General features: G+C 52.9%; 10 protein-coding genes across 10 annotated transcripts; 5 read left to right on the top strand and 5 right to left on the bottom strand.

Moving 5' to 3' along the window:
• Window positions 1-510: 510 nt before the first annotated feature.
• N7474_004058 (Zn(II)2Cys6 transcription factor) lies at window positions 511-1317 on the bottom strand (the record flags this gene model as incomplete). Its single annotated transcript, XM_057195473.1, has 1 exon — window positions 511-1317. One exon carries the CDS (start codon window positions 1315-1317, stop codon window positions 511-513), a length of 807 nt encoding a protein of 268 aa, XP_057052869.1.
• Window positions 1318-1736: 419 nt separating this feature from the next.
• N7474_004057 (MFS transporter) lies at window positions 1737-3490 on the top strand (the record flags this gene model as incomplete). Its single annotated transcript, XM_057195472.1, has 6 exons — window positions 1737-2031; window positions 2092-2421; window positions 2481-2688; window positions 2743-3104; window positions 3163-3289; window positions 3334-3490. The coding sequence occupies 6 exons, from the start codon at window positions 1737-1739 to the stop codon at window positions 3488-3490; spliced, it is 1479 nt and encodes a 492-aa protein (XP_057052868.1).
• A 1062-nt stretch (window positions 3491-4552) lies between these two features.
• On the bottom strand, window positions 4553-6867 carry N7474_004056 (putative forkhead transcription factor Fkh1/2; the record flags this gene model as incomplete). The annotated part of the gene is made up of 3 exons (XM_057195471.1): window positions 4553-4619; window positions 4686-6673; window positions 6754-6867. 3 exons carry the CDS (start codon window positions 6865-6867, stop codon window positions 4553-4555), a joined length of 2169 nt encoding a protein of 722 aa, XP_057052867.1.
• Window positions 6868-8322: 1455 nt separating this feature from the next.
• On the bottom strand, window positions 8323-10386 carry pacC (putative C2H2 transcription factor PacC; the record flags this gene model as incomplete). Its single annotated transcript, XM_057195470.1, has 3 exons — window positions 8323-9764; window positions 9818-10103; window positions 10159-10386. 3 exons carry the CDS (start codon window positions 10384-10386, stop codon window positions 8323-8325), a joined length of 1956 nt encoding a protein of 651 aa, XP_057052866.1.
• An 840-nt stretch (window positions 10387-11226) lies between these two features.
• Window positions 11227-12186, bottom strand: N7474_004054 (oxidoreductase, 2OG-Fe(II) oxygenase family; the record flags this gene model as incomplete). Its single annotated transcript, XM_057195469.1, has 1 exon — window positions 11227-12186. The coding sequence occupies one exon, from the start codon at window positions 12184-12186 to the stop codon at window positions 11227-11229; it is 960 nt and encodes a 319-aa protein (XP_057052865.1).
• A 1549-nt stretch (window positions 12187-13735) lies between these two features.
• On the top strand, window positions 13736-16424 carry N7474_004053 (uncharacterized protein; the record flags this gene model as incomplete). The annotated part of the gene is made up of 4 exons (XM_057195468.1): window positions 13736-14040; window positions 14106-15425; window positions 15479-15775; window positions 15842-16424. 4 exons carry the CDS (start codon window positions 13736-13738, stop codon window positions 16422-16424), a joined length of 2505 nt encoding a protein of 834 aa, XP_057052864.1.
• Window positions 16425-16808: 384 nt separating this feature from the next.
• Window positions 16809-19999, bottom strand: N7474_004052 (putative C6 transcription factor (Mut3); the record flags this gene model as incomplete). Its single annotated transcript, XM_057195467.1, has 5 exons — window positions 16809-17822; window positions 17880-18264; window positions 18315-18926; window positions 18976-19732; window positions 19798-19999. 5 exons carry the CDS (start codon window positions 19997-19999, stop codon window positions 16809-16811), a joined length of 2970 nt encoding a protein of 989 aa, XP_057052863.1.
• Window positions 20000-20423: 424 nt separating this feature from the next.
• On the top strand, window positions 20424-22201 carry N7474_004051 (sugar porter family MFS transporter; the record flags this gene model as incomplete). Its single annotated transcript, XM_057195466.1, has 4 exons — window positions 20424-20478; window positions 20532-20920; window positions 20970-21050; window positions 21101-22201. The coding sequence occupies 4 exons, from the start codon at window positions 20424-20426 to the stop codon at window positions 22199-22201; spliced, it is 1626 nt and encodes a 541-aa protein (XP_057052862.1).
• A 1409-nt stretch (window positions 22202-23610) lies between these two features.
• Window positions 23611-25449, top strand: N7474_004050 (sigma-70 region 2 family protein; the record flags this gene model as incomplete). The annotated part of the gene is made up of 1 exon (XM_057195465.1): window positions 23611-25449. One exon carries the CDS (start codon window positions 23611-23613, stop codon window positions 25447-25449), a length of 1839 nt encoding a protein of 612 aa, XP_057052861.1.
• A 1135-nt stretch (window positions 25450-26584) lies between these two features.
• N7474_004049 (transcriptional regulator family TF) lies at window positions 26585-27592 on the top strand (the record flags this gene model as incomplete). The annotated part of the gene is made up of 1 exon (XM_057195464.1): window positions 26585-27592. One exon carries the CDS (start codon window positions 26585-26587, stop codon window positions 27590-27592), a length of 1008 nt encoding a protein of 335 aa, XP_057052860.1.
• Window positions 27593-27737: the final 145 nt, after the last annotated feature.

Genomic DNA, 27737 nt, shown 5'->3' with positions numbered 1-27737 from the left:
AGCTTGTCGCAACTTTTTGATTTAAAGCGTACTGGTGAAGCCGAACAAGAGACCTGATGTATGTGAGACTTAATCTTGTCTTGAAGCTGGGTTAGGGAATGCTACTGTATGGAATATCAGAAACTCACCGGATCACAATTCCATTGGCACCGCATCTATGCCCTTCCACGGAATGATCCATCAAGATACTCAGGAATTCCCGGAGCTTCTCATCCAGCTTTTTGATATTAGTAAATTTCATCTGATCCGTGCTGGTGGTGATCTTTTCAACTTGAACTAGCAAGTAAATAGCTTGAACCTGGCGGCCAAAGCCACTCACGCTCTTTGAGCGTATCTCACTGACTAAAGGGGCTTGCACGGAACGCTGAAATGACTTTGGTGGTGAAGAATCGTCCCAGATCAAATCGGACGGCAGCTCAGTTTCCTGATCAGGCAAATGCAATGCTGGTCGCAGGTTTTCGGATGGGAATTCGTGTAAAATGAGTCTTTGTATAGGTTAGCTTTTACTTCTCATCCAAGAATGCTGGAAAGGGTGGAGTAAACGTACCTTTCTAAAACCATCATGCCCCAACAGATATTTCGACCTTCAAGCATCTTAAGGTCCAAGTCGGGCTTATTGGTAAATGCCTCTTTTTTGCTCTTTCCATAATGAATACCAAGGATTGAAGCCATTCCGGCGCATGTTCCGATTGAAACGTATGCCACGTGAGGCTTGCCACACGCGTATTCAAACGATGCCAGCAGAAGCCCTGTTTGAATAAGACGCGTTGAGGCATGGACCGTAGCTTGCACCCGGGCCATGAGCATTTTCAACTCTAGATATAGATCCTGTGGGGACACTATTTGGTGTGCGTTGTCATCAGCAGGTTGTAATGTGACCAAATACATGGCCAGCACCAACAGCGAAAAGTCCACCGGAGGGTAGCTGTCCTGAAGTGTTGAGTTGATTTCATTGAGTAATTTTGGCGAAATAACCGGAAGCCAGAGGTGAAAGTTTTGAAAATACTGGTCACTGACCGTTGAGAAGGATTGCTCGGTGAGGTGATAGACGTGCAAGACCTGGAGATGGAGCGCACAGTCAAGCGCCAGTGGTGGGTCAGATGGCGAGGAATGTAAGAAAGTGTTCGATGAAAGGGAGAAAATTGTAGCTGCTCCGATCACCCAAGGTGATTTCCCAGTGGGGGGTGTGCTTCCGGATACGTTTTCATAGAGACACAGCAATCCCCGCTGCGTACAATACCCGCAGCGAGGAAGAGCTTTGTCACAGCTTTTCTTGCGGGTTTTGCAGGTTGTGCATACTCGCAACGCCCGCTCCATTTTCAGGATTTCACGAGCGCCGAGGGATTGATCGCTGGGTTATGCTTCCCAATCGAGTTCTCGATATGCGGCTCAGCTAATCTGATAATGGACTGGCGGCCGCCCCGATCGCATTCCTCAAGGGTCCTCCAATAATTAGATAGAAAAGTCCTGGCAATTATTCCTTCTCAGAAGAATAGAAATACTTGTCGGCCGCCGCTAGCAAGGGTTCTTGAATGAAAGTGAAGAAGCCCCCATAAGTCCGAGTTCCCCAGCCGCGTGGGGCCGGCGGCCGCCACTAAACCGTTCGCGGTTTAGCGCTGGAATGTAGTTTATGCGAGGTGGTCATCGGTGATCTATAAAGGAGACTCCCCTTCTCTGTACTCGATGTCTGTGAAGAATTATCAGAAACCTCAGATCCATAAACCCTACATGTGACAATGGACTCTTCACGTCAAGAGCTCGAATCCAATATGACAGCCAAGTTCCCGACGGACAAAGAATCAAAAGATGTGACTGTTGATCCATTCGAGGTCAAATTCGAAAAAGATGACCCTGATAACCCCAAAAACTTTGGCTCGGGCTACAAGGTCTGGCTTGTCTTCCAGATGAGCCTGCTTGCCATGGTCGGGGCTCTGGGCTCGTCCATTATCTCTCCAGGCGAGGCGGCGATTGCCGAATATACGAACGTGAGGAAAGATGTCACGGCTCTCACGGTGGCTTTATTTGTCTTAGGTGAGCTCTACCCTCATACATCGTATTGTTGAAGAGCTAATATTGATAAAATATTCCAAGGCTGGGCGTTTGGCCCGATGATATGGGCCCCGATCAGCGAGGTCTATGGCCGGCGCATGGGAATGCTACCCGCAATATTCGTTCTTGGCCTCTTCAGCATTGGCACTGCAACAAGCAAAAATGCCGAGAGTATTTTTCTCACGCGCTTTTTCGGAGGCATCTTTGCTTCGGCGCCAATCAGCAACGTGCCCGCCGCCCTAGGTGATCTCTTTACCCCAGCGACTCGGGGAAATGCCATGACATTTGTAGCGTTGTGCATCGCAGGAGGTCCGACAGTCGGGCCCCTCATTGGTTCTACCTTTTTGGTAAATCCTAGTCTGGGGTGGCGCTGTAATCTTACCCCCGAAGTTTCTGCCCTGTCGAGTTTTCGAGCTGACAATGTTTCACAGGGACGGAATATCTCGAGAGTATCCTCGTATTCTTTCTCTTCATGCTTTGTACCTTCTGTTTGCCAGAGACATACGCCCCTTCTCTGTTGAAGGGCAAGGCACAAAGGCTTCGCAAAACAACAGGCGACCAGCGATACTGGCATCCGCATGAGCAGGTGAAAATTGATATTAACAATGCTTTTACTAAGCATCTTGCTCGTCCATTGCGGTAAGTTTGATCATCCAAGTTTTAAGTCCGAGGAGCTGATTCAAATTACCCAAGACTGTTGATTACTGAGCCCATGGTCACGTTTCTGGCCCTCTATGCTTCCTTTGTCTACAGCCTGATCTACTTGACACTCGAAGGATTCCCAATTGTCTTCCAAGAACACCGACACTGGGACTTGGTAGTTTCGACGCTCCCCTTTCTGGCGATCTTGGTTGGGATTCAATGCGCTGTGCTTATCAACTTTGCCAACCAGCCCCGTTACAAACGAGCCGTAAAAGCGAATGGTGGCAAAGCTGTGCCCGAAGCACGTCTTCCACCGATCGTCGTTGGGGGCGCACTGTTATCAGTAGGTCTCTTCTGGTTCGGATGGACCGCGGCTCCAACATATCACTGGGTGTTGCCTGTGGTTGCAGCGGGTGAGTTTATCATCGTGGAATACGAAGCTTGGATCCAGGAGCTTTGATTGACATCCAGGAACAGGTTTCATCGGTGCTGGCTTTAACGTTGTGTTTCAACAATGCCTAAACTTCCTGGTCGATACTTATGGCGTCTATGCCGCCAGTGCGGTATCCGCGAACACGATTTTGCGCTCGGTTCTCGCGTGCGTAATGCCTATTGCTGCCAGGCCCATGTTTGAGAATCTAGGCGTTGGGCCCGCGTGCAGTCTGCTTGGTGGCATTTCCTGCTTAGCGTTGTCAGTGCCTTTTCTGTTCATGAAGTACGGCCCCGCACTAAGAAAAAGGTCACGGTTCGCATCGGGCGAGGCGTAGCTGCGCCCTCGGTCTCGTCTTTGACATGCTAGACTGCCAACCTGGCTCCGATCTATTTTAGAAGGTCGTGATATGATTGGCAGCAATTGGTGTCTACCTAGCTATAACTAACTCAATGGGCGAACAACATAGGATAGGCAATTGTTGATCACGCATCTGCGCCTTTGTTTGCTTCGCCGCGCAGACCGATTATGGTTATTCTTCTACACCTTTGAAGACTGGCTCTGACAATATTTCATTTCAACGGTTTCATTATTACATGGTTCCACTATTTCAAATGCAGACACATATTAGATGCCAGAATAATGAAACGTAGGCCATTAGCCGGTCCTATCTCATTGCGGATTTTTCCTTTGATTTTCCGGACATACTTCTGTGGGTGCCGTAGATGCTGTAGATTGATTTTCGCGAAAATGGCGTCCAAGGTAGCCATTTTTGGCGCTCGATTTACCGTCACCTAGCGTTGGGGTGTAAAAAATATCCGGTTCTAGTTATGGCTTTCTCAAGGAAAAGAAGATAGATTCGTAGTAGATCCAAGCTTTGTGTCAGGGTCTATAAGCTTTCTTGATGGATGACTTAACTTCATCAGGTAAGGAAAAGTCCTCGTAGAGGCTTGATTCACTTTTGTTCTACGTCTACGCACTAAATTTAAATCATAGGAAAACTTGATTATGGCAGAAGAATCAATTTGCTAGACGGGCAACTAGCTACAGACCCATAACCACAATTTATTAAAAAAAAAGTCACTTCTTTGGCATAGTCACTCCGAGAGTTCTCTTCTGTACATACAGCGCCATCTTAACAGAAAACAGACAGACGCACGAAAAAAGAACCTTCCCAATAATAAACAATAACAAGATAACAAAATTGAAACAAAAGAGTCAATGACGCCGAACCAGCCCCTATTTCCTAAGCGCGAAATGAACTCCTTTGCTTAGCCTAGAAAAAAAAAACAAGACACAGTGGTCAAGAAGACGAAGAGAAAACCGCCAACACCGTGCGTGATATGCGCATCAAAAAACAAAATCCACGTCACAATCATCTTGAAGGTGCAGTCTGTAGTGTTGTACAGTACATCTAGGAGACAGACTGCCCTAGGTAGCCGTGGCACGGGCGGCATTGCTCAATTGGCGGTGGTATGAGCCGATAGGTTGGAAGCCACTGCAAGTCCAGGCTGATTAGTTCTAATTCCTGAGACAAGGCAAAAAAAACTTAGGGTGTGCATACCGAGCCAAATCGAATCCACCTCCGCCACCACTACCACCATCATCCTCATCTTCTTCTTCCATGTGCTCCTCTCTATGTGTGCCGTTGGGACCACCCATTTCCCCATGCTCAGATTGCAACGGCGGCAAAGTGCGACTTGGTCCCAAGCCATTCGATGTGCCCGGCTTACTGGGACTAGCCAGGTTGGGAGGTGGGGGACTGCTGCTGGGGAACCCGGCGATGATGCGGTCATCTGGCTCTCCCTTCAGAGGACTCATGTCCGGCACAGGGCGGGCGGGCGTGCTGCCGATGTCCGCGAATTTCCAGAACTGCGCCGGTGAGCTCATTGGCATGAACTTGGACGGAATCTGTGCTGTGCTGGGAGGTGGGAGGCGGGGTTGTTGGCGCTGGGGTGCGGGTGTGATCATTGACGAGGGCCCTTCGTCGTAGTAGGATGAGGAAAATACTGGTGGGGACCCGGCGACATTGTCTGACATACCGTACCCGCGGGCGGCGTTGACGGCGTTGCTGCTGCTCGGCGCGTTGGAGCCGCTGGTAGCGTTGTTGTGGTGGATACGAGCTGGGAGTGGTGACGGCTCTTCGTGGTCTCGTGGGTTCATATGCCGCAGAGGGTGATCAGAGGCAATACCACGGCCGAGCCGCGAGCCACGCTCAGGCGTATACGCTTCCACGGGAGCTACCGGGAACGAGCTGAATCCAGGCGACGACACTGGTGGAGATTTCTTGGCTGTGGCGGAGAACGAGGTGTCCAAGCTTGTGACGTGAGTGCCACGCGCCGACGAAGGAGGCTCCTTGGTAGCAGGCGATGACGGGGCAGAAGACTGAGTGCCCTTGCGCATCTGTTTTTTCCGGTATTCCTCGCGGTACTCCGCGGCGATCATCCACTTCATGCCCTTGCCCGGCTCGTCTGTCCGCCTCGGGACTTTCTGGAACGCCTTGTTGAGAGACAGATTGTGCCGAATGGAGTTCTGCCAACCGCTCTGCGAATGCCGGTAGAAGGCGTATCGCTCCATGATCCAGTTGTAGATATTGTTCAGCGTGAGCTTCTCTTCCTCACTGGAGAAGATAGCCTGCGCAATCAACGTAGCGTAGCTGTACGGAGGCTTCAGGTCTTTGGCCCCGTCCTTGCTGTAGTCGATCTCCTCGGTGCTTTCCATCATCATGCCCCGGTTGTACAGCGGCGACTGCTTGGCGGTGCGCGCGCCAATAGTGTCCGGCGACCGCGGCGGCGGTGTCACTTGGCGCTTGAGGAATTGGGGTGCAGGAGCTAACGATGGGCCACCGGATGAAGATGGCCGGGCAGGTTCCGTCGCCTGTGAGTTTGACGGGTGGGCATGCTGAGAGGCGTCCCACGCGTTCGAAGCAGGGTCTGGCTCTTCACCATTGGCGATGCGCTGAGCGCGCTCCACGAAGCTCGGGTGGATGTGAGCATCGTCTCCGGGAGTAACAAACATCATTTGTGTGTTGGCGACTTCGATAATGTCGCCGCAGGAGAGTACGGCGTCGGAGCCGCGCTTAACGATCGAATTGTTCAAGCGCACGCCGTTGCGACCGTTCACCCGAATATGCCAGGCGGGTGTCTCTTCACCATCGTAGAAGATCTCCGCATGCAGACGGGAGACGAACTTGCTTGGGCCCAGATCGACGTGGACATCCGGCAGCGCGCGAGCAGCGATCGTGACGGGACTAGACTGTTCATTGGACCTCTGCTCGCGGTCGGGCTCACGGCCGATATTGACATGCAGCGTCTTGACGTAGTATGTCCAGTTGCGGCCCGCAATCTTCGCATAGGCCTGGATGCTCTGTTTATTCTCGGTCTTAGAGTTGGAGTGGTCGCGCGTGACGCGCAGCTCTTCGCGGGCGGTATTGAGATACGAAATCACCAAATCGACCAGGTCCTGGTTAGTCGAGGGGTCGTGCTCGCCCGCTGATTCCTCGGCTTCATCGCCGGACTCGGTTTTGATGGGTTTGTCGGAGCGGCGGTCAACCTAGCAATCAGATAAGAAATCCCCGTCAGTACATTGTTTCCTACGCGCCCCCGTCGCCACACACCAGTTCCAGAACTCACCTTGCGCTTCTTGTTGGATGGCCGACTAGGTGACGAGTCCGGCGCCTCCACATCCGACGTTTCCTGCAGTTGGATTTCCTTGCGCCGTGCGCGACGGCGGTTCGACAGCGGCATGTTTTCCGTACCGGCGGAAGTCCACGCACTCTCACAAACAAACAAACAGACTTTTCTTCTTCCTTTCTCGAAGATGCTGCGTACTATGCACTGCAGGAATCCAGAACTGGGTGTTGTGTCTCGAAGTGTGCGTGTGTGCGCAAAAACAACACGGGGCGGGCCACTGGAGTGAAGGCGAAAAAAAGAGGCGAAGTCGAGAACAGTTCCGGGAAGAGGAAAAAAAACAAATGTCACAACTCGAACCGGGTTTCGGCGGGCGCCCCAGTCTCGGAGGCACGCTCAGAGGTAGAACCAGAGAACGAAAAGGCGTCAGAGCCGGCGAACCGATTTCAGCGGGTTTGCCACCGCGACCAAACGAGCCGGGCGGGAAGGGAAAAACGTGAGCAGAGGAAACTAAAGACAAGTGCGCAGAAACACCGCACCCCGAGCCAGCAGCAGAACAGGCTGATTCTGAGGCCAGTGGAGGAGAGCCGGTGGTGGCAGGTTGATTTCGTGGTGGTGGTAGAGTTGATTGATTATTATCGATAGTCCTCGATCGACGCGATGGCGTCTGTTTGGGGTTGACCGCCTTGCGTCGCGTGGGGAGCGTGACTTGCTAGGGAGGTGTATACACAAGTATAATCAGGAAATTTTTGGAGAAGAGAAGGGGAAAATAAAGGAATGGAAAGAAAAGAAGACAGGCATTCAATCAAATGCCATAAACAGTGGCCTGCTTGGTGGATAATAGATGACGCCGTATGTGGGATCGCGCAACGCTTCCGAGTGCAGAGGCCAATGTGACTGTAAACTAGGGCGGCGGGGCAGACGGAATGGCCTAGCTAGAGATTTAATTGTGGGAGGGAGTTGTGAATCATAGTCTTTCTGATTGTTGGTGTTGTGGTAGTCGCAGTATCCTTGACTGTAGACACGCGACTAGCCCGACTGGACACTATACACACATCCAACCCTAAGAATCTATACGTCAACTCACCATGCTGCACAAGAAACCCCCTGATGAATTCTGCCGGTGATCCCTTGCTGAACAGGAACACTGCCCCAAATCGTTTGCGTCACTGCCCCGGATCCAGTCTGGCCCACACCCACTGGAATGCTGCTTGTCCCAATCGGGAGGTTGACATCTCTGGTGGATGCGACGCCGCATGGAGTCCAGATCGTCACGGACAGGCACATGTAACCTACATAACCAAATAAACTAACTACTACGTTCTGCAAACAACCTCATCCGTAAATAAATAGCAGGGTTCCATTTAATAATAACGATACAAACAAGGGCACACAAATAAGCTATTCAGGGAGAAGAGATCATCGTTGTTGTGGGTAGGGAGGCATGGCCAGGAGTAGACAAGAGAGAAAAGAATTGTTCAATTGTGTTAAAATAAAAAGGAGAGAAACAAGAAAACATGAAAGAAAGAATGGGTCATGACAGCGTTATGAGAAAGAATGAAAGGGCCCGGTTTAGGCATTGTCGCCGGGCATCTTGGCATCCCCATCCTCATCTACACCCCGAAGTGTCGGGTAGAGAATTGCCTCCCCTATCGGCTTACTAGACTCCTCCATCTTCTCTGGCGTAGGGGAAGCCCGAGCACTCGCAGCCTCGGCCATGGAGACATCGGCGGACATAGACCCGCTCGAGCTGTGGCTGGGCGACTCGACACCGTACTTGCCAGACTCCAACAGGTCCGACACCAAGCGGCGCAGATTCTCCAGCAAGCGAACCTTCTCCACCCACGCGACGTTAACATCATGTTCCGCAACCTCTGTGGCTGCCTGAGCGGTCCGCTGCGCGGCTTCATGATCCGGGTCCGGGGACGTGCTCGAATGCAGAGCGGGATCGATCAAGCTCTCCGAGAACTGGTCGGCGCGCTTCGGGGTCCGCTCGCCGTCCTCCTTGCCGTCGTGAGAGGTATCCATGCGGTCCTGTGAGGTTTGACGGCTAGCTGGCCGGGCACGCTGCAGGGTACCTCCGGTATAACGACGGCGCTCCTCATGGTCAAAGACTCCGCCGAGAGTCGAAGGCGGTGCTGCGCCCGACGAGGTCGGGTAGCCTGCGGTCATACTGTCGGACATGGTGGTCGAAGGCAGTCGGGGGTACATGTTGGCACCGCTCTCATGTGGAGGCGAAACACGGTGGGTGCTGGGCATCTCCATGGGAGAGCGGCTGGACGTGTAAGACTGCGCACTGGAGGGTGGAGTCAGAGCAGGAGTGCCAGTGGAAGGAGAGTGGGCAGAAGCGGCAGCCATCATCTGCCCGGCAGATGGAGTGGCCGTCGCATGGCTGGAGGGGAGCTGCGTGGGAGGAGAGTTGGTAGCCCGATAGTGCATTCCAGCCTGCACATAGTGGGCACCCGGTTGGGCAACTCCCGCAGCAGCCACGTTCTCCTCGCTCTCGTAGATCGTGTTCTGCATCTGCTCCAGGAACTGATCAATGTTGAGCAGATCGCTCTTGCTCCGCACATTCGACATCGGGGGCAAGTGGTACGCGGGGGCTTGGCCGCCGCCAGGGCTGTATCCACCACCACCACCACCGCCGCCACCAACAGCAACAGAGGCAGGCATCGGCTGATATTCAGGCACGGGACCATTCAAGATGGGAAGCTGAAGCGCCTGGAGACCTATGAGACGTTGGCCGACGGCGGTATAGGAGTTCGGGTCAAACTGGCGTCGCTTCAGATCGCCGAAGAACTCATTCAATGCATCGTAACCGCGCTTGCGATCGTATGAGGTATTGCCGTCCTGGCCCTGGCTCAAGGCGTAGTATACGTTGCCATAAGAATGGGGGTTAGGGGGTGGATGTTGCGGATGCGCTTGATAGTAGTGCGGCGCGCCATGTGGATATGGTTGGCTCGACACGGGATTCATGGGACCCTCGAAGTAATGATGAGCAGCAGAAGCGTAGCCTAGAAAGTCAGTCAGGCATTGCGACACGTTGCGTTAAGCAAGAAAGACAAACCTTGGGGCTTGCCGGGGAACATCATGTCCGGATGTTTCATCCCAGGCTCGGGCGATCGGATCTCCGAGTCGTCGGCGTGAGTCTTGACGTGTTTCTTCAAGTCCTGAGGCCGCTTGAAGGCCTTGCCGCAGAAATCACACTTGTGCGGTTTCAAGGGCACATGCACGCGGATGTGAGAGGTGATATGGTCACGCTTGACGGTGGTCGTGTTGCAAGTACCCCATTGGCAGGTCAGGTTGAGGTTATTGGTGCTCTTGCGGCCAACATGGCGCTCGCAGACGTGTTCCTGAATCGAATATTAGATTCACTGTCTTGATCACGGCAAGTTGGTTGACGCTTACATAGAGAGCCTCTGCAGTGGGAGACTTTTCGCTGCAGCCGACCCATTGGCAGGGTAGTTGCTCGCCGCCGGCGTTCAATGAGGGGCTGTTGACAGCCGCGCTAGCAGCAGCAGCAGTCGCCGTCACCGAGGCAGGTTGCTGCACTGGCTGCACTGGCTGTTCGGGCGCGACGGGGGCTGGTGCGGCCGCGACGTGGGGCGCGGGTGGGTGAATGTTGTTCTCAGTCATGGCGCCAAGATATTTGGCTGGGCAGTGCGAGCGGAACAAAGGAACCGGGCAGAGCGACTAAGCAAACGGACAACTTCGATCCAACGACGACAGCTCGCAACTCGTCCAGGGACAAGGCCACCAGAATGACAGGTATGGGGCGACGTGGCGCGTTCGGTGTCAGCCTCAACGGGGCAGCGAGTGAGAAAAAGGGGCAAACACCGCGGCAAAACCAGGGGTGCCACGAAAGAATATAATCAGGGAGGAATGGAGAGTGTCAGAAGAGAAAAGAAAGAGAGTGGCAGAGGGAGAGGGAGGGTTAAGGGCGAGAAGCAGGGAAGCCTGGATTGAACTGTCCGGGGAGGAAAAAGAGCCGAGCCTTTTTGCCTAGAAAAGGAGGAGCGGACTGGGCGCCACGCCCTCGTGATTGTGGTTATTGGCCCCACGCCGAGCATGTTTGGGGCCGGCAGTCCGGTTGTTCCGGTGCCGTTCCTCACGCTCATTGGGGCCAGGGGGGATGTGTAGTGGAGTTTCGCAAGGACACTGCCCTCGCTTGGCAATGCCAATGTTTCGGGGCGGGACTCTCGGCGCTGGGACTGATTCTACCCTCCAGTCTCCAGACTACGGTCGGACCTGGCCGTTGGGGGCGGGAGTACACATCATGTCTGCCTAGAGTCTATGGGCATCAAGACACCTGATGAGGACTTGGGGATTACCCAGTGGTATCCTCGTTTAACCCGCGAATCAGTATAGATGCGACCGTCTGGCCGTTTCGTAGAAATAAAACAGATACGCGTACATCCCAACAACTTCATGGCGACAATAGACAGGTCTCGATGTGATCTGTAGCTAAAACACATCTCACCCCTTCCTCCCCCTCTTCGGCGGCTGATACCAACTCCAGATATTCAAACCGACCTTCGTCCCCGATGTCACGGGGTACGCAGCGTGCCAGGTCTCCGGGTAACCCGACCCATCCGGACGCAGATTCTCCCAGAAGATAGCATTCCCCTTGATGGGCTTGAAGGTGATCCCCTGCTTTTTCTCCTCCGAATCATCGTCCGCACACTCCAAGAACCGACACCACTGTTGCCCGCGCGGCATCGACATGCGCGGGAAGTTCGTGCCGCCGCCTGTGCAGTCTGCGCCGAGGTACACCATAAACGTACTGACGCGGTCGCCGCCACGGGCCCACGAGCCGCTCCAATCGTAGTGGTGCCGGTAGTGGCCCGACGCGTTGTAGCGCTGTGCCCACATGCGTTCGATGTAGAGATGTGGGCGCCATCCCTGGAAGGCCCGCGCTCGGTCTTCGAGGCAGCGGACGGTGTCGTCGCGGTCGAGGAGGGCGCGGTCGGAGAGGCGGATGGAGGAGTCGACGCGCTCGTCTTTGCCGTCAGTGACGATCGAGGGCGCGTACTTGTCAGCACTGCGATTGGGGGACACATTAGAGTCATTCGTGTAGATGGAGGGAAGGGCGAGGAGATCATACCTGACATTCACCAGATGGTCTGCTTCGGCGTCCGACAGGAAGTTCTCAATGTACATCACCAGCGGCTCGCGTGACAGCAGATGCACGCGGTACCCATCGGCGGCATCGGGACAGGTGAAGGGCACGCCGTCCTCCAGACATATGAAGCGGTCGTCGTCGAGGTTGAGTCCGGAGGGGGCATCGTTTGGAAGGAAGTCATCGCCGTCGTTGGAATAAATCGAGACCGAGTCGGGAAAGACCTGGCGCATGATCGGCTCGAAGATGAAGAGGTAGATAGGGACGAGGTATAGGAGCCAGCTCACGACGGTAGAGAGCTTGGGGAGGGAAGACATGGTGAAGGAGATCAGGGCTTCATACGAACGGACTGGCGGAAAACCCAGGATGAGACACCCTCAATTCGGGCAAGGCAATTCAGCAATCAAGCATCGAAGGGACTCCAAGCAATGCTGACCCGGGGGCAGTGTGATGCCATGTCGTTGAATGAAAGGCGAAGAGAAGAGAAGAGTGGGTCGGAGGAACGTGACGCGGGAAGGTTAGATAGGCTCAACCCTACTGGAAGTATACAGGAATCAGATTACCCTCTTTACTCTCACGAATTGTTTCCCGAGCCCTAACTTGAAACACGCTTATCCAACTAGGCTACTCTCTCAACAGCTCCTACTCAACTGTACCGGCTGATGGTAATAAATAGTTACTGTTATAATACAGTAAGTATCCATAGAATGGCGAATAACCTTACGTGCAACCCGCCCAACCAGCGGAGGAACGTCCTGGCGACCCTGGCAGATCGCCCTAACAATAGACCACATACAAGGGCAGGGAGGAAACTGGAAGATCCATAACACATTAAGCCAAGCTCACAAAGCGGGTTCCAGTTGACCGCGACCCGAAATTTAGTGGCGCCTGGCCCGAAAAGATTTTCTTAGTCATACTTGCAAGTTTCGGGTCATGCTCAAGCGTAGGAGTTGAACGTGGTGCGGAGGTGGTCAGCCATCATGTGAGACGCGTAGCACTTGAAAGAAATAGAGGTAATTATAGAGATAAACGGGGTAAATAAGAGAAAGAAATTTCCAGACACAAAAATGATTGACAAACATCTTACATTCACGTTGAGAGACTTATTTATTATGATTGTAATGACATAAGGGGTTGTGCAGTACAGTAAATCCATAATGGAATACAAATGACACCCCCCCAAACAAGGCAATAATAGCAACCTCAATCGAAGCAAGTCACATGACGTCATTGTCTTTCTTTTTTTTGGTCGCTGCCTGTTCGGAAATGAGTGGTGGATTCAGCATTGAGTTACTTAGTACTTCGTCAACGGTTATTGCCTTAGGCATTTGCTGGGGAAGCCCAGGCGGAGTGTTGAAATGTCAGACTATGTAGGAGTTGGACTGTCCATCAGCCTTTTCCTGGTGTTCTCGCGTGATGATTTACCTCATCCGATACTACCCTACCAGGAGGCCGCGCAGGCTTTCTCGGGTATGCCCCCACTCGCCACAAATATATCTCCAGAGCGAAGAAGTGGATCCCAGCACTCAGTTGGATTGGCGATAGGGCCAATATTAATCATTTCGGCGCCGAACAAAGCAAATAGTGGAACGACAAATCGGTGTGCGCGATTCCCTCTCCGATGGCGCAAACTGCGACATCGCCAATTGATTGGCTCCAGCCCTATCCTGACACAGTCTCCTTGGTTCCCCACTAGTAAAAAATGGCAAAGGAGATGCCAAGCGGCAGCCTCGCAAGCCCTGAGACATGTCAAGCCTTGTACCGGTGCGCAGGGTCAGTCAGGCTTGGGGGCTTAGACATACTCATTTCCGGGTGCTGCGATCGAATCCTTGCTCTCTTTTCTATTTCAGCGATGCTTGACAAAAGATGGGGTTTGATCGTTCGTTTCTCTCCTCGAAATGGAGACGCCCCTGCGATATGCTCGGCATGATCTTCTCCAAGTTCCCAAGCCCACACCGTCTGGCCTTTGCCATTGTGGTGGTGTCGGCTCTGTCTTCGAAATTCTTGCATCTATATCAGCATTTGCGGGCCGGTGATGCGCATCTTTTGGCAATCTACTTTCCAACGTTCTTCATTCAGGAGATCTTTCTTTTCTCGGCAGTATGGGCTCTATTATATACCTCATGGGGTTGGTTGTCGGTGTGTGCGGTGACGGTCACGAGCATTCTAGCGTTGGTCACCCTTTCTGTCCGCTACCATTAAGGGTATTCTGATGATACTAATTTCTTTCACCCAGGTATGTCATCCTTATGGCAGCCTCGTCGCAGATTAGCTTCTACTACGCAACGGGAGGCGAAATCCGGTGGGACGCCGCCAAATCTGTGGGAAACAGTCGACCCGGCATGATGTTGATATTGAGTGGACTTGGTCCGACCATCGCGGCTGCAACGGTCATGCTGATCATTTCATTGCTATTGGCAGCGTGGATATACCCCCTGATGACGAAGTGGATGTGTTCGGTGTTCTCCAAATGGCTCGATGACTCGGAAGAGCAGCTGCCGGGAGCAGACAACAGCGGGGCTCCATCGAGCAGAGGGAGGACGTGGACGGTCCGTGTTGCAATAGTCACGCTGCTTCTTTGGATCATCCGGCCAGCAGTGCCATACAACCATATTTCTGGTGCTCTGCCCTTCGTCATGTTTGCTGGCGCTGCCTCGCATTCGGTCAAGCCTCAACCTGGGGTGATGGCTCCGTTCCCTTTCCCCGAGTTGCTGGAGAAAGTCTATTGGGAGCCCCCAAATGGAAATTATAAAGGATGGAGCCCGGGCTCGACCAACTTGACCGAATTGCCCGCCTGGGCCTCGGAATATCTGCCTACTGGGTTTGAACGGTGGAAGGATCCACATGGAAACAGGGCTTTGCGCAACTCTTACGATCCCACCTCAGATCCACTTCGAATTAACAATCTTAATCTGGGCCTGCTGGGTCCCCTGGAAGAGGCCCTGAAGGAGCGCGACATCCCCATCACGCATATTGTCATGGTGATGATGGAAAGTGGCCGGCAGGATATGTTCCCCTTCAAAGCGGGATCACGAGTACACGACCACATTCTCGAAGCATGGGAGTCCAGTAGCAAGGAAACTCCAGAAGACCTCGACGAAATACTATCACAGTTGACCCCTGTCGCGGAGATGCTCACGGGCCAAGCATCCGGCTTCAACTCCAGCGCAGAGGTTGCTAGCCAAAATAGCGGCGGGATCAATATCGAAGGCGTGACAACAGGCAGCACCCTCAGCTCCAAAGCCCGTATCGTGGACTATTGTGGCGTGCAGGCCTTACCAGTGGATTTCATGGCGGAGATGGACACGAAGTCGTACCAGCCATGCCTGATGCAGGTGCTGGAATTATTCAACCAGCTCAAACAAAAAGAAACCGACGAGATGGATCCCCGCGAGCGTCTCTGGAACACCATCTATGCCCAATCCGTCACGGGCCAGTTCAAGGCCCAGGATAAACTCATTACCAAGCTGGGTTTCAAGCAGGCCTTGTACTCCGAGGATATCGAGAAGACAGAGTCCAAGTACTACCACAAGATGGAGAAGATCAATTACTTCGGGTGAGTCTGAACCACAGGATAGTCTCTCGGGCACACCACTTACAAACTGGCAGATACGCGGAAGAAGAGATTCGTCCGTACTTGAAGGATATGATCCGTGACACCATTGACAATAACCAGAGACTCTTTCTCTCTCACTTCACCAGCACCACGCATCACCCATGGGGGGTGCCTTCCAAGTTTAAGAAGAAGGAATACATCCCTCATTCCCAAGCTTTCTCAAAACATGAAAGACTGGATGCGTATCTGAACACAATCCGCTATGTGGACAACTGGCTGGGCCAGTTCATGGACCTACTGCATGAGGAGGGGATAGCCAACGAAACATTGACCGTGTTTGTTGGAGACCAGTAAGTCTACACGCACCATATCATCCCCCTGTCCTTCCCTCTATACTTAACCCCCGCCCTCCACAGCGGCCAAGCCTTCGACGAAGACTCCTCGATGACAGGAACGTACCAGAACGGACACATCAGCAACTTCGCTGTGCCACTCACACTACACCACCCCCTCCTCCCCCGAATCCAAATCGTCGCCAACGCAACCACAATCTCCATCCTCCCCACAATCCTCGATCTCCTCACATCAACCAAATCCCTCAACGAAGCCGACACCGAAATCGCACTGGACCTCGCAAACCAGTATGAAGGCCAATCCTTGATCCGGCCGTACATCAACTCGCATCTCGGCCGCGAAGCATGGAAGTTCGCCATCATCAACGCCGGCGGCACAATGCTTTCCATTGGGTCGGCGGCTGTACCGTATCGGCTTATTCTGCCGCTGGCCGTGGACTTTGAGTTCCGGTTTACGCACGGCGAGCTGGACTTTTATGAGGAGGAGCCGATTGTCGAGTGGGACATTGACTCTTTAACTGGGCGTGTGCAGGAGAAATATGGGGATGAGGCGGCGAATTGGGCCAGTAGGGCGCAGATGGTCGGCGTTTGGTGGATTACGGAACGGATGAGGTTGTGGGATTTTCATCCAAAGGATTTTGCATAATTGATATTGGTTGGTTTGGGGTTGGACGATACATATAGCATTTACATTTTTGTACACATAGTTTAGACAGCGTAGGTGTTTGTTTTTGGGGCTGGTTGTGGCAGAGTCGATGACTCTATGAATATTCGGGTAAAAAAGAAAATATTTATTGTTAAATTAGAAGCATCGTATCGGACCGAGACCAGGCAGTGATGATAGATCTAGATGAGCTGACTTCTGATATCTTCATATGACCGACGCAAAAGCAAAGAACAACCACCAAAACCAACGCCAAACCCTCAGGTATCAATCAAATTAACAGGTTATGTACCAAGCACCGTTTTTTGCTCATGATTGCATGTCTTCGTCGTAGGAAAAGCCATGTGTAAAAAAGAAAATTCAGCATCAAACACCCACATTCATCCACTGCATCCATTCTTCGTTGGACGCCCCGCCACCGCCAGGTCGATTGCCGAACAGGTCGTCAAACGAGATACCGAGATCCATATCCATGCCCATATTCAAGTCCTGCATTTGGGTACTGGGAGAAAGGTCCTGCTGCGTGGCTTGTTGTTCCGTGGCCATGTTCGAGGGCTGGAAGTTGTATCCTTGCCACACAAAGTTGTTGTTGGGGATCGACACCAGGTCTGGACTGCCTAGTGATTCACTGCCACTTACTGGAGTTTGCGTCATCGGGGATTGCAGGCGGGATGGGCTCATGGGTTGGGATGTGCCGTGCAAACGGCTTGGCACGGACGATTTGACACCCGAGGGTGGCCCGCCGGGGAGATAAGGGAGGTTAGGGAAGGCCTCGAAGCTAGGAGTGGTGACGCCCGCGCTTGATGGGTTACTTGGAGTCGTGGGCGGCATCCCTGTTTGATCAAAGGCATACTGCGATGAAGACATACCCGGTCGATCGTGGCAGAAGTGATCGTCTTCCAGAGTGGACATGGGTTGAGTGGGGTATGCGAATGGATCGTCTGACGGAAACATCATCGGCATGAGATCCGGGAGATTGGCCGGATTGTTGAATTGTTGGGAGAATGCAAGGCTCGATGCTTCTTGTTGGGACAGAGAAGGGTTCAAGGAACTTGTTGTCTGAATCTGTTCCGGCGTAGACATGGTTTCGGTCAGCAGCTCCGGCGTCTCTGCTATCCATGCCGATTGAGTACCACTCTCCGTGGGCAGATTAGTCTGCTTATCGTCCAGACCCGGTTGTCGACGGCTCGAGGCATCCTCCACGCCAGCCTGGGATGCGGGTTGGACAGAGAAGGTGCTTAAACGATGCGGCAGAGTATGCTGAGTTTGCGTCTTGGCTGCCTCTGTTGAACGATTTGGCGGCGCCGGCCGCTTGAGGTTGACTGACGCTTTCGAGCTCTGGCGATTCTTCAATATCTCCGGCAGAGTCTTGAAAAGGCACTAGAGTTTCTGATCAGTATTCTGACAGTTGATCCAGTGGATAGATAAAACACATACGGTCAGGCTTTGGGAACACCGGTCTGCAGCCAGACTCTTCTTGGCCAGCCCAGCTAGGGTATTCTTTCCTTCCATGGCATCTTTGAGGACACCATCCTTGGCTGTTGGTGAATCAGGGTTTTCCACCACGAAAAAGATCAGTGAAAGGATAGCAAAGTAAGTCGTGTACATCGTAAACCAGAACGAGCCGTTGAGAAGACCCCTCTTATGCATCCCGGTCGTAATGTGGACGATATTTCTCGAGACGCTGACGCACGCGGCGGCGCAAGCGTAAGATCGCTTGTCCACGCCTCGTGCTTGAGAGCCGCCCGTCACATAATGCAAGAAGGGGCGGTACATGACTATTTGCACATGAGCATAACTAATGCGCAGTAGCTGTCGAATACTGTAGAAAAGTTAGATCAGTTTATTGGGGTCGACAGGGCCAAGGCTCACCGTTCTAGTTGTGGCGACACCTCCGTCCCCGGGCGTAACGCCGGCGGCAATTCCTCCATCCATGCTTGGAGATCACGCTCGATTTCGCGAATCTTGGAGTGGCTCACCATGTATCGCTGATCGGATTTCGAGCGGTACCGAGCGTTCTTCACGGGGTATATGTACTTGACGACTTTCAGGATAATGTTAGAAAGGCGTGTGTGTGCATTACAACCCGCCATTAACGGGGTATAGCCGGACGGCATGGAGGCGATGCCCTCCGGGGTGATGAACTCCCCGTCCACTGCCAACGGATATTCCTGGTCGATGTCGTCGTCACTCAACATCTGCGGGAGGCCCAGAAGCGTGCTGACGTAGACATCCATTTTGCGGACAACCCAAAAAATGCGTTTGCGTAGTTCTCGCTCAACGGGGTTGAAATCGGCGGCCACGGAGCGATGAAGGCCTAGACGCAGCGCCGAACGAAGCGCAATGCCCACGTAAGAATAGCAGGTGCTCAGCTTCGCAGAAGACTGCAAGAAAAGCACCATGAAGCAGATCGCTTGTAGTGACATCAAGTCGCGGCAATCGGTAATCTCCAACAGTTGTCGACCGGCCTTGAAGAATTGAAACCTGTAGCACGTTTAGTTTTGATAACGGCATGGCACTGTTGACTACATACCCTTGGTCGATTGCACTCTCATAGCCCGCCAAATCCAAAGTACCAGCTCCATCATCCGAGAACAGACACCCGACGGCCATGACGATATACAGTAGTGGCAAGAACGCATTCTCCTCATTGCCAAACTGTTCTGGCGGAGTGTCGTAGATACGATCAAAGTAGGCGAAGAAGGAAGGCTCATGTACAAACCGCATCAAGCAGCAGGCGTCATCGATCGCGTTATGGCACAGGCGGCGCGCAGTCGCTCGTGACGGTAGATCATGTGTGGGAGGAAGTGTCGAGTCCTGCGGCGACTCGGACACGGATTTGGGGCTTTCCAACATCTTCGCCCTCATTGGCGAGGCCCGGGACATCGGCCCAGGCGCATCCGTAGCGCCGAGCTGTTTCCGGAGCCGGCGCACGAATATAATGCCGGAGGTGTGTCCATGATAGTCCCAATGCCCCTGGTCATCTCGATCCAATAAGCCCGAGTTACCGACCATAGTTTCTAGTAAACCCTCCTCCCCGCCTTCTGGCGCGGGCTCGGACGGACCGGGCGCCGGGGCCGACGGTTTAGTCACAGCTCCGGGGGTCTCCTTTTTTGTGGCGGCCAAGCTTTGTTTTGTCGCGTGCACGTCTAGCTGCGGGTCATCGAGGTTCACGTCCGGCAGAACCGCCCGGAGTAGGGCCTCGGCCTTGTGCAGGCGCGTCTCGAGAGCCTCAACATACTGTGGGGCGGGATTGCGGCGGCGGTTGGAGGGCTGATCGTAGGTACATTCTGGAAGAGTCATAATACAGGTCAGCCACGTGCAGAATCGAGGGGCGGGAGTGGAGGATGCGCACCATAGCTGTAGACGGTGCAATGAGTGCAGGGCTGCTTCCCGTCGCACTTGATCTTCTTGCGACGACACTCGTCGCAGGCTCGGCCGACTCGGCGGCGCTTCTGCATGGGCACGGACTGGGAGCTCATGGACAGCGCGGGGTCGGCGTCACTGAGGAGCAGGTTGGGATCATCGTCGTCGGAATGCGGGCTGGTCGTCGCCATGGCTGGGGACGGGGGAGAAGCATGTAGTGGCGGTGGTGATTAGTGGTGAGGTGGAAAATAACCTTCAGGGTTAGTGAACTAGTTGAACTGCGGTAACGGCATGAAATCATGAATAATCCGATGATGATCTAATAATACCAACCCATGCCCGGAAGCGGTGGCGGTGTGTCGTGAATAGGTAAGCCTCGGAGTTAAGTGTGCGTGAGGGAATTTTGCTTATTCGGCATGTTGGCCAAGTCACCGAACATCTTACGGAAATGTGTCGAATGGATCTACTAGGGATCGCATTGACCTGCAGCGATCATCACTGATTACAATTGCTATTCTTGGCTTCTTCAAAACAGACTAACAAACTATACACTACTGACTCTCTTGTACTCCCCTATAGGGTCGCACTAACCCCCAATTCCATCCCTTCTTAAGTATGCCTCCTCCCCCCATGGGCTACTCTCCTCCGATCCGGCCTGAGCAGCTGTGCTGTATCAATGGACCATGGCCTTTACCCTTGTCACCATCTGCTGTGCTTTCGCAGCCCTCGGCTCGTTCCTCTTTGGTTATGACTCGGGCGTCATCTCATCCAGCATCAGCCAGGATGCTTTTCTACGTCAGTTCGGCTCGCCGGCCCTATCGGACGCGGCCACCGGGGGCATAATTTCTTCTTATACCGGTAACCTCATTGTGTATCCAAGAAAAGGAAAAAGTCTAAGATCCACTCTAGGAGGTGCCATCGCTGGCTCGGTGCTCGCGCCTTACATCTCGGACTTTTACGGACGCCGGATGGTGATCTTTGTCGGCGGGTTTTTAGCCGGTCTCGGGGCCGCGCTCCAGGGAGGTGCGGTTACTCTCGCGATGTTAGTTGCTGGCCGATACATCGCTGGGTTCGCCATTGGTCTCATGTCTGCCACTATTCCCGTCTATTGTGTATGTCGATTGGCACCTGTCCCATATCCGTAGCTGACAAGACGATCAGAGCGAGGTTGCGCCGCCCCGAATCCGCGGGTTACTCGCCAGTATGCAGCAATGGATGATTGGCCTCGGTATCATGGTCGCAGTGAGTAATCCCGGTGTGTTTAAACATGCAAATGATTAACCCACCAACAGCAATGGACCGGATACGGGTGTTCGCTCCATCACAGCAATTTCTCCTGGCGCTTCCCGCTGTGCTTTCAAGTGGTGCCAGCAGTCATTCTCACCTGCGGAGTGTGGTTCCTCCCCGAATCGCCGCGCTGGCTCATCGAAAAGGGCAAAGACAGTGCAGGTCGCGCTGTGCTGAGCCGACTCCATCTCAACCGACGGGCAAGCAATAACGTGCTGGTCGAGCACGAACTCGCCCAGATCCACGAGAGCCTGCTGGACGAGCAGCGAGCAGTCGTCCGATCCTGGCGACAGCTCTTCCTTACGGCGCGCTGGCGCCGCCGGATCCTGTTGGCGTGCGGACTGCAAGCCTTCACGCAGACCTCTGGCACGAACGTGATTCAGAACTACGGACCTCGACTATACAAGTCACTGGGCCTCTCAACATCGACATCGCTAATGATCATCGGGGTATGGGGCGCACTCGCCCAGCTCTGGAACACGGTATTCATGGCCTTCATCGACAACGTCGGGCGTCGCAAGCTGCTTATCCCGTCGCTGGCCGGCATGGGGGCAGCCATGTGCGTGGAAGCCACGCTGGCGCACTACGTCGACTTCAGCAGTCCAAGCGCAAACGAAGACGCCTTGCGTGCGGCGATCGCTATGTTTTTCGTCTTCTCGCTTTTCTACACCGCGCTCGGCATGATCTCCTGGATCTACCCGTCCGAGATCTTCCCGACTGCCATCCGTGCCCGCGGTTCCTCCATCGCCACCGCGACTAATTGGTCTCTCAACCTCATCTTCGCGCAGTGCTCGCCTATCGCTTTGACGTCCTTGGGATCGAAGTACTTCTACTGCTTTGTGGCCTTCAATTGGATGGCCGCCGTGCTTGTGTGGGCTTTCTATCCCGAGACGGCTGATTGCTCCCTCGAAGAAGTGGAGGAAGTATTCCGAGAAAGGAAGCCTGTGCCCGAACCTGATGCTGATGCTGCTGCATCTAGCACAGAAGTGGAGTCTACTCTCTCGCACGTTTGCCTCATGGGTCCGGGTCCACTGTCTGTGCATCCCAGTCATAGCTGGGGCAGTCACAGCCCATCTCCGTGCAAAGAGGCGGTTTCAAATGTATAGCTCTTGTGACGATAAGAATAACGCCTTACGAAGGAATGAACCTTAACATGCGTCATCTGTTGATCAAACAATGACACCCCCTCAAGAATTGGATCTCACAGCCGCAACAGGACCTATCCTTGGATCTTGCCACCTGCGCGCATATCCAAATCCCAGCAACGAGCCTTGTTTGCATTAACATAGAATGCAAGATCTCGATAGATAGAATATTCATCCGGCGTTATGTAGCATGTCAGGCTCATTATTTAGCTCTCACAACAGGCCGTCTGTATTTCCTTGATAGGCAGGTCCTCAGATCCGGTCCTGGTTCCTGCTTATATCACATGGTCAAGAGAAGAACGCCATTAGAGGGTGCATCCTTTCCTGAAGAAGCATGTGTAAAGAAGACACTAGTGCTAAACAAGGTTCTCGCAAGAGTCTGCAGACTTTGGGGGCGGCTTTGGAGGCGCAGTGCTTGGCGCCTCTGTTTCGGGTTCGAAGTGCCGTAGCCGCTGGCCATCTCCGAGCGGGTCTGCCTTAGTTGTTTGAGATCCGACTAGGAGGTTGCCAAGTTCCAGACTGTCTTACTTGCACGTGTGACTATTGCTTTACTCTGTTTGATTTGGATACTGTCAGTGTCAGTTGTCAGTCTTTGTATAGGTCACTTTGTTATCGGATATTCAACAGAATATATAGACCAAGTGCATCTAGCTGCAAGGCAAGAAAGAAAGCAGCAAGTTCGGGCGGATAACCCGGTTCGACCACATGGCAGAAGGATTTAGAATTTCCTTCTGTCTGGGGGCGGATCCTGAGCCTGTCACGATCGGCAGCCACCCCTGCCAGGGGTGGTATCTTACGAGTGGAGACATGATCGAGCATAGCCTCTTTGCTCATAGCCATCCAGAACCTGGTGATCGGCCGGAGGTTGGGGGCATCTTCTCCGATGTCTCATTGAGCTCAGTGCGTACCGGTACATGTATGTGCATCATAAATGGAATGCTCTAATACTATCCGTCCTATATAGCAGAGACCTCATTCTATAGTCAATTTAGACCCAATTTGTCGGCAAGAGCAATTCAATGGGGCCCTAAGGCTGCCTGAGGACACCCGGAAACACGCCGAAGCCAGCCCTATCCCAGTGTGTGTTTGGGTCTCTCCCGGGCTCCACTATCGAATCCTCACGCTTAACCCATTTGGGAGTGTCGAGTGTGAGCGGAGTCGATTTCATCACGACACAATTAAGTAATAATTATTGTTCTGCTGCTTACAACCGCAGCAAATAATGATCCTGGGAAGGAAAATCATTGGGGGCTTAGTAGTGGGGCAAAGTGGCACGACGACTGCCCATCGGTTCCCCCCCCCGGTCTCCCGTTGTCGGTTTCTTCTGCGCAACGCCGACATCACGGCCGGATGTGCATCATTGCTCAGTCATGCCATTGTCAGACACATCGGACGAATCCAACATGCGGTGGCAGTTTATCGACACTTCGAAGAACAGTCGGAGCAACCTGACCCAGGTGAAGAAACATGTGATGCAGCAGTATATGCGGCAGAAGAAAGGTAGTGGTTCTCAGAAGAGTGAAGGCGAGGACGAAGCCCAGTCTGTACAGCGATCCAAACGCGGACGACCGAAGAAAAATCGCATTGCGAGGCGCAATAAAGTGAAAGACAGCAATGACTTGGTGTCAGACGAAAATGCCGGCGTTGACGTGGAGGAAATGGATCGTTCGGCCTCTTCGGATGCCTCGTTAGCTGACAATGCTGCCATTGACTTGCCTTTTCAGGTGTCTCCAATCGAAACGCAGGGCTCTATCTTCTCATATCCGGATAATATCAACCATTCAGAGTCGATATGGTCATCTCCGTCCGGGCGATCCCCACGAACTATTCTGAGCGCAGCACGGACCGACCCATTCAACACCCTCCCCATTGAGATGGACCTTGAAAGCCAGAAATTGTTTGATTTTTACGTGAGCGATATGCCCGCCTGTTCGTACGGGTCTCATTTCCGCTCCCCCAAAGCGCACAACTGGTACACGCGCGTGTTCGTGCCGGAAGCCATGAAGGGCGCTGTTGCCTTCCAGAACACCGTCCTCGTGCACGCAGCCAACACCTGGGCCTGGGTGCGCAATGAAACAGAAACCAAGAACACGCTGCTACATCGAGACCGCGCCGTCAGCATGCTGCGCGAGCACCTCCAAAACCACCCTCGGGACATCTCAGACGTGGCTATCATCTCTTGCCTGAGCGCTGCGGCTCTCGAAGACTTTGACCCGCGCCCAGGACACAAGGAGACCAGTTGGACACACATGCGTGCTGCGCGCGAGATGATCCGAGCCCGTGGGGGCCCAGCTGCTTTCGAGAATACTCGACTGGGCATGTTGATCAATTGGCAGGACTATATCCTGTCTGGGTATGAAACACACGGACCTAGTTTCTTCTTCGAGCATGAACGGCCCCTTTCGGTGACAGCTACTGCGCTGCATACTGCATTACCTCAACATCTTCTTAATCTCCACGATTCAATACCCTCACCACCATACTCAACCTCCTCCGCTCTCTCAGACGCCAACCCGTCATGCTCCGAACCTCCATATCAATTGTCTGTAACCCCCATCGACGAAATCCGCCTCCAATGCGAAGAATTCCTCGACTTCCTTCGCCGCTGCGAACAACTAGCCCTCTACCAACAAGACAACCCGTCCTCCTGCTCTTCAACCCGCCGTACAGCAGTTCAAAAACCATCATGTCTCCACCAAATCCTTGTCGCACCCCCAGGGACTCGATTCACAGCATCTGGAAACCGCAAACAAATGGTCGCGCGCCTGACGGCACTAATAATGCTTAACGCCGCACTATGGGACTACCGGTACACTCCCTCCCGCGGAGCAACTTTTCTGTGTACGCTCGAACAATCCGTGATAGACAGCGAAGTCAGCATGAGCGGCTCCGTTGAGGCGCTCTTACAGATCCTGTTAGAGTGCAACGATGGCACGTCCGACTATTTTGCAAATGAGGACGTTCCGGATTTCTCGCAGTATGCACCAACTGCTACCTCTTGCGCTGCGCGTCCCTGGTGGGCGGGTCGGATGCTCAAGGTTGCGAAGCGGTTAAGCGCAGACTCATGGCATCGTCTAGGTGATTTTCTCTTTGCGTGCCTTTCGCTTAGTGTGAGAGGATCCGTTGCTTTTCTGTGGGAGCCGGATCTGAGGAGGGAGATTCTGGAGGCGGCTTGGACGTCTTATGTTATGCCCTCGTTGATCGAGTGATCTATTCTCTTCTCTGTTCATTCTTTATTTCTCTATTTTATGAATGTATATACAACCACGCCCTGTGTACGCACGCCCTGTGTTCACACCGATACAAAATTTAGTCAATCCATGCAAATAGGATGGAATCCTACCTCTCAGCAAAGGATAAGAGTGATTATAGTGATTATATTCAACCTTCTACTAAGCATTTTAAGAGTCCTTTCCACCCTAGCAATCATGGCACGGCTGAATTTTACTACCTACCATATTCGGCAGATCTGCCGCCATATTACCATATTCAGTATTGATCCGAGTACTTTAGTAGCTTGACTTTGCGAGAATCCTTTTCACTTTCGGCTCGTATTATAGAGTTTGTCTGCTGCGCCGCTCCTACTTGGGGTCCCTAAACCCCTTCCGGGTATAGCGTCCTTTGACCCTTTTCTACTTGACCTAGAAACACTCTTCTGCCAATGCGGTGTAACCACGCTATCCCTGGGGAAGACAACCTAGACCCAGATACTCAGCTGTGCCTCCCTCTCTCTCCTACTTCAGGTGACCATCAAAATCTGTCAACCTCCCAACTCTTTCCGTTCTCTTGCACGTCAGCTCGGAGAGTCAAGCACGTAAGACATGACTGGATTCGATTAACCCTGAATAAAACAACAATGGTTGGCGTTCCCCGCAGCAAAGGATGTTTGCGCTGTATAAACCGCAGGGTCAAGGTTAGTGTGATATACCCAATGTCACCACGTAAATCCAAACCGCTCGTTCGCATCGCTTGGAAGCATGGGGACAAGGGCTAAAAGATTTGAAGTGCGACGAAACTCGTCCGGAATGCCTGCGATGTATCGATCATCGCTCGAAATGTCCAGGCTATGATCGTGGTCTCAAATTCCAGGATCAGACGCGATATATCACACGAAAACACCGTCAGCCACCAATAGACGAAGCCTTTGCTCCAAATTTGACCCAGGTGGCGATCAATATTCAAACCAAGGAATTATTCGAAAGATGGTTGGACTACCATTTTCCAAGCTATCTCGCTTCCTGGAATTCCCGCGTTGAGGTGACTTGGATGGACTTTATACGCAGCAGGTGGTCCACGTTTCCCCCGGCACTGGTCTGGGGAGTCCGCGCCTTGACATATTTGCGCATGGGGGCGGCAATACGCAATAGAGAAGCTGTCCTATGCGCTCGTCGTATGTATGGTCGAGGGATAAAGGATCTGGCCTTTCTCTTGCAGACACGGACTGCACTAGCGGATGAGACACTCGCAGCTGCGATCCTGCTGGGGGGTTATGAGGTTCTAGATGGTAGCAGTGATCGTTCGTGGATCATTCATTCACGTGGCATCCGCCAACTGTTCTGCGCCCGTGGCCCTTCAGCACATAAACATGGTATAGGTCGAACTCTTCTGCTCTGCTGGCGGCCTTACATAGTCGCGGATGCCTTTATCCATGCAGTGCCCTGTTTCCTGGGCGAGTTGGAGTGGACATGCACATCAATGAGCCAAGAGATTGCCAAATCGGAACATCAGCAGCGGAAAAGTAGCCTTCTAGGCCAGACGATGGACTATGCGTTTAATGAAGTCGCCAAATGTCCTGGCTACCTTGCAACGACAAAGAACATTGTGATGTCGGACACGGATGCCGACCCAGCTATGCTAGGTGGTTTGGTGAACTCTATTATCGAATCAAGAGAAAACCTTGTTCAGCTTCACAGCACGCTGGTAGGAAGAGATCCCCCAGCTTCGTTTGTTGGAGTGATTCCATCGATGTACGCAACAACCCTGGTGCAGGGATCTCGCTATAGCATCAGCTCTGCTATCGCACTGCTCGACCAGCTGAAGAACATGCTCCAGTCACATCTAAAGAGGAGAATCAAACCCCGGCAGACCATTTCGATGGCAAGCTTTGACAGCAAGCAAGAGGAAGACCCATGGCGTCTTTTCGCGGAGAACCAGGCTCTCAACAATAATAGGAGTCAACGACCTCTTTCTCAAGATCCAGAAGACCTGGACCTAAGCATCTATGATATTGAGGATCGATTGGATAAATTTTCGTTAACAATGGGCATGGGTAGTCTATTGCCAGATACATGCGGTTGCCCACAATTCTCGGCACATAAGACTATTCCAATTCAGCCCGCCTCACTTCCTTGAGATGCTCGATCATGACCTTTCAAATATATGGCTTATGTATGAAATGACTAGGCGCCGGCCCCTGGAATTTAGGGACCAGAGCGAAACACTGTTAACTAACTAATTCCTAATCCGGCTAACTAAGCAACTACATACTTAACCTCGG

The sequence above is a fragment of the Penicillium riverlandense genome (assembly GCF_028828495.1).
Source record: "Penicillium riverlandense strain IBT 135883 chromosome Unknown utg000003l_segment0_segment0, whole genome shotgun sequence".
In the NCBI taxonomy this organism is placed as follows: Eukaryota; Fungi; Ascomycota; class Eurotiomycetes; order Eurotiales; family Aspergillaceae; genus Penicillium; species Penicillium riverlandense.
This window is presented reverse-complemented; position numbering and strand designations above follow the sequence as displayed.